Source organism: Cebus imitator, unplaced genomic scaffold (genome assembly GCF_001604975.1).
Source record: "Cebus imitator isolate Cc_AM_T3 unplaced genomic scaffold, Cebus_imitator-1.0 Scaffold66, whole genome shotgun sequence".
NCBI lineage: Eukaryota > Metazoa > Chordata > Mammalia > Primates > Cebidae > Cebus > Cebus imitator.
In genome coordinates this window covers 6,116,292-6,121,216 of record NW_016107381.1, presented here as the reverse complement: position 1 = coordinate 6,121,216, position 4,925 = coordinate 6,116,292, and the positions used below count along the sequence as shown (strand labels likewise).

General features: G+C 54.4%; 1 protein-coding gene across 1 annotated transcript in view; it reads left to right on the top strand.

The window, feature by feature from the left end:
• The first annotated feature begins 3,891 nt into the window (after positions 1-3,891).
• LOC108305731 (chymotrypsinogen B2) overlaps positions 3,892-4,925 on the top strand; it is a 4,885-nt gene continuing 3,851 nt past the window's right edge. Inside the window, exon 1 of the mRNA XM_037739269.1 lies at positions 3,892-3,980. Coding sequence (XP_037595197.1) covers positions 3,929-3,980 — 52 coding nt within the window. The 5' untranslated portion in view covers positions 3,892-3,928. The remainder of the gene's footprint in view (positions 3,981-4,925) is intronic.

Genomic DNA, 4,925 nt, shown 5'->3' with positions numbered 1-4,925 from the left:
AAAAATTAGCCAGGCCAGGTGGCACACGCCTGTAATCCCAGCAACTCTGGGGGCTGAGGCAGGAGAGTCGCTTGAATGCAGGAGGCAGAGGTTGCAGTGAGCTGAGATGACACCACTGCATTCTACCCTGGACGACAGAGTGGGATTGTGTCTCAAAAAAAAAAAAAATTGTAGCTTTCCTGGTAGGTGTGAAGCATATCTGTGTGTGTGTGTGTGTGTGTGTGTGTGTGTGTGTGTGTGTGTGTATGTGGTTTTGCTTTCTTTCTTTTTTGACATGCGGAGTCTCGCTCTGTCACCAGCCTGGAGTGCAGTGGCGTGATCTCAGCTCACGGCAGCCTCTGCCTCCCGAGGTCAAGCGATTCTCCTGCCTCAGCCTCCCGAGTAGCTGGGACTACAGGCACGTACCACCATGCCCGGCTAATTTTTGTATTTTTAGTAGAGACGGGTTTTGCCATATTGGCCAGGCTGGCCTACAATTCCTGACCTTGTGATCCATCCACCTCAGCCTCCTAAAGTGCTGGGATTACAGGCATGAGCCACCACACCCAGCCTGGTTTTGCTTCCTGTCTCCTCTATCAGTGGTGCCCTGGGCTATCTTTTCATGGCTTATTGGCCCTGGCGTGGCCCCCCAGTAATGACAACCACCCCTGACTCTGTAGGACTCGGTGCAGCACTTCTGCCAGTGTCACGTCCAGCGCCAGCTTGAGTGACTGTGACCCCGCTGCATGGTGTGGCCCACCCGGGTCTCATCTTCCCTGGAAACAGGTGATCCATGGACTCCTCACATAGGAGACCCCAGAATACCATGTGCAGTGGCCCTGGGGCCTCAGTTTCTGTTGTCAGTCATGGGCCCGGCTGAAACATATGACGCACTCGAAGCGGGTCATTAGAATGAAGTGTTCACAGAGGGCATTTTTACAGAAGCGCCAGCAGGGTTTAGGGAAACCAACAAGCGATGGTGCCTCGCACAGGGCTAGCCTCACCGGGACACACCTAGAGCCGGCGTGACAGGGAGTAGGTAGCTCTGGGTGTGGCCAGCGCAGCTGTGTGGGGAGGGCCGCCTGGAAGGGGCTGTGGTCTCTGCAGAGGAAGCAGCCAGAGAAGCAAATGCTGGCCTCTTCCCTCCTCAGACCCTCTCCAGGGTTGCTCCTGAGACCTGTTGTGCAGCCTCACCCCTGAGGGTCGGTCTCCTGGAAGACAGAACGTGGAGAAGGGAGGAGGACAGGACCTGAGCAGGGAGTGGAACATCCCTGCACCCTCATCGTGGGTCCTTCGCATCACTTACAATGTTTTTTGGTGACCAGCCTGGGTGTTGCTGGTCACTATGTTTAGTGAGACCCCGTCTCTACAAAAAATTTAAAAGTTAGCCGAGTGTGGTGGCTCATAGCTGTCATCCCAGCCGCTCGGGAGGCTGAGATGGGGGGATCGGTGGAGGATTGCTTGAGGCCAGGGGTTCTCGAGCAGCCTGAGCAACATAGTGAGGCCCCATCTCTACAATAAACAAGAAAATGAGCCGGATGTGGTGGCATGTACCTGTGGTCCCAGCTACTGGGAGGCTGGGGAGGCTGAGGTGAGAGGATCACTTGGGCCCAGGAGTTTGAGGCTGCAGGGAGCAGTGATCGAATCACCGCACTCCAGCCTGGGTGACAGAGCTGGAGCAACTCTGTCTCAAAAAACAACAAAAATATGCTTTTCGGCTGGGCATGGTGGCTCACACCTGTAATTCCAGCACTTTGGGAGGCCGAGGCAGATGGATCAGTTGAGGTCAGGGGTTCGAGATCACCCTGGCCAACGTGGTCAAGCCCTGTCTCTACTAAAAATACAAAAATTAGCTGGGTATAGTGGTGCTCGCCTACAACCTCAGCTGCTTGGGAGGCTGAGGCAGGAGAATCACTTGAACCCAGGAGGTGGAGGTTGCAGTGAGCTGGGATCAAGCCACTGCACTCCAGCGTGGATGACAGAACGAGACTCTGTCTCAAAAAAAAAAAAAAAAAAAAAAAAAAAAAAAAAAAAAAAAAAAAAAAAAAAAAAAAAAAAAAAAAAAAAAAAAAAAAAAAAAAAAAAAAGCAACATGATTAATGTGAACTTGCTTGCTGTTGACGTTTTGTCACTGAGTACAGTGGCTCACACCTGAAATCCCAGAACTTTAGGAGGCTGAGGCGGGTGGATCACAAGGTCTGGAGTTCGAGACCAGCCTGATAAACATGGTGAAACCCCGTCTCTACTAAAAATACAAAATTAGCTGGGTGTGGTGGCACATGCCTGTAATCCCAGCTACTTGGGGGGCTGAGGCAGGAGAATTGCTTGAACCTGGGAGGCAGAGGTTGCAGTGAGCCGAGATTGTGCCGCTGCACTCCAGCCTAGGCCACAAGAGTGAGACGCTGTCTCAAAAGTTTTGTCTTTAGTTTACAAATTCAGTTTTGCTTTATAGTTGTGTGCTCTCCAGCAGGGGAGGGAGTAGGGAGGGGATATTCTAAATGCCAAGGTGGTGTGGCCCGCTGACCACAGAGCGCCAAGGTGGCATGGCCCGCTGACCACAGACCCCCAAGGTGGCATGGCCCACTGACCTCGGAGCCCAAGGCCTTCAATGGAAATGCCATCCACCCACTGCGTCTTCCTTTCAGCCCCCACCGTCGGAAACTGCAGTGCCGACCGTCCCTGTCCAGCCTTGCCCCGGTGACTGTGGTCACTGCGATACATGCTCACCTGTGTCATGTGTGTCTGTCACGAGCGTCTCAGGCCCATGAGGGCAGGAATGCTGTGGGCCCTGTCCCCTGAAAACCAGCCCACTGGGTGCCGAGGACCCCGGGCCTCCACTTCCTGCCCCTAGCCACTGGCCTGTCACCCACACCTCTTTCCTCATTTTGTGACAATGAAAAAAATTTTTCTGTTTCCTCAAAAACGTTTGTTTTTTGAGACAGGCACGGTGGCTCACACCTGTAATTTTAGCACTTTGGGAGGCCAAGGCCCGTAGATCACCTGAGGCCAGGAGTTCGAGACCAGCCTGGCCAATGTGGTGAAACCCTGTCTCTACTAAAAATACAAAAATCAGCCAGGCCTGGTGGTGCACCTGTAATCCCAGCTACCTGGGAGGCTGAGGCAGGAGGATCGCTTAAACCCTGAAATCAGAGGTTGCAGTGAGCTGATATCGCGCCACTGTACTGCAGCCTGGGCGACAGAGTGACACTCCATCTTAAAGTTTTCTTTGTCATTTTATGGTGTGGAATCAAAGTTCCACTTTATAAGAAACTGAAGCTTTATGAAATGATGAGTTTGTTATATCATGAGTCACTGCAGAAAAAGTGAATTCCGTCGGGTGCTGTGGCAGACGTGGGACACCTGTCAGCTTTACCCACCCATTGTGGCCACCAGCGGGGTGGTTCCTTGTCACCCAGACCCTTGTCACACTCAGAAATGCCTTGGCTTCACTGGTGACGTGCAGCGACACTCTGAAGAATCCAGGATGCCAAATGCCCTTTGCTTCTAGGACAGTGCTATTGCAGACACATCCTTCACTGAGAGCCTGTGGCCACACTGAGTTCCTACGGGCTGCTTCCATGAGAACCGCTGCGGCCTCCTAGCGATGACCTGCTGGGCCTCCTTGTACCCTGAGGTGGGACTGCCTCCACTTCCCCACCGGGAACAGAAGAGCCTGGTGCTGGCTCCTGGCAGGGCTGCCAGAGCTCACAGCTGGCTCTCTGGGCCGCGTCCCCAAGGCTGATGGGTGATGTCAGGGCAGCTGCCTGTTTCCCAGGGGCTGGGGTGTCCTGGCAGAGAGCCAGGGCAGGCTCTGTCTCCACTATCGCCCAAGGTCCCTGGGTGACAGGGAGGGTGGGCTCAGGCCTCCCTGGCTGGGCGGGGCTGGGGTTCCCTGGGAGGTAAAAGGGGCCCCTCAGCTGGCAGACCCCACACCTCCTGAGGCAGCGCCATGGCTTTCCTCTGGCTCCTCTCTTGCTTCGCCCTTGCGGGGGCCGCCTTTGGTGAGTGCTGGGGCCCAAGGGGTTCTGTCCTGAGGGAGCCCTGGGCCTCGAGGAGAGTCGGGGGATCTGAGCCCCCTGTTCTGTCCCCTGCAGCCTCATCCCCAGCACAGGCAAGCTGAGGTTGCAGGAAGAGAGGGTACTTCTAGGGCTTCCCAAGCCTGCACGACCTGCTTCAGGAGTGGGAAGGACCTTGCTGGCACCTGCCTCGGTCTGAGCCTCCAGAAGTGGCTGGCTGGTGGGCGGGTGGGGCGTGCTGTGCACAGGGTAAGGTGTGGCCCCGGGAGACCTCCCAAGGCCTCCGACAGGGTTTTTATTTATGTGCCGGATACTTGCTAAGTATTTTCTTTTTCTTTTTCTTTTTTATTTTTTTGAGATGGAGTGTCGCTCTTGTTGCCTAGGCTAGAGTGCAGTGGCACGATCTCGGCCTCCCAGGTTCAAGCGATCTTCCTGCCTCAGCATCTTGAGTAGCTGGGACTACAGGCACACCATCACACCGGCTAATTTTTGTATTTTTAGTAGAGATAGGGTTTCACCATGTTGGCCGGGCTGGTCCTGAACTCCTGACCTCAGGTGATCCACCGGCCTCGGCCTCCCAAAGTGCTGGGATTATAGGCGTGAGCCACTGTGCCCAGCGCATTTTCTATTTTTTAAAAGAGAAATAGTAGGCTGGGCATGGTGGTTCATGCCTGTGGGAGCACTGCTGAGGTGGGCAGATCACCTGAGATCGGGAGCTCAAGACCGGACTGACCAATGTGGAGAAACCCCGTCTCTACTAAAGATACAAAATTAGCTGGGTGTGGTGGCACATTCCCGTAATCCCAGCTACTCTGGAGGCTGAGGCAGGAGAATCACCTGAACCTGGGAGGTGGAGGTTACAGAGAGCTGAGATCATGCCACTGCACTGCACTCCAGCCTGGGCAACAAGAGCGAAACTGTGTCTCAAAA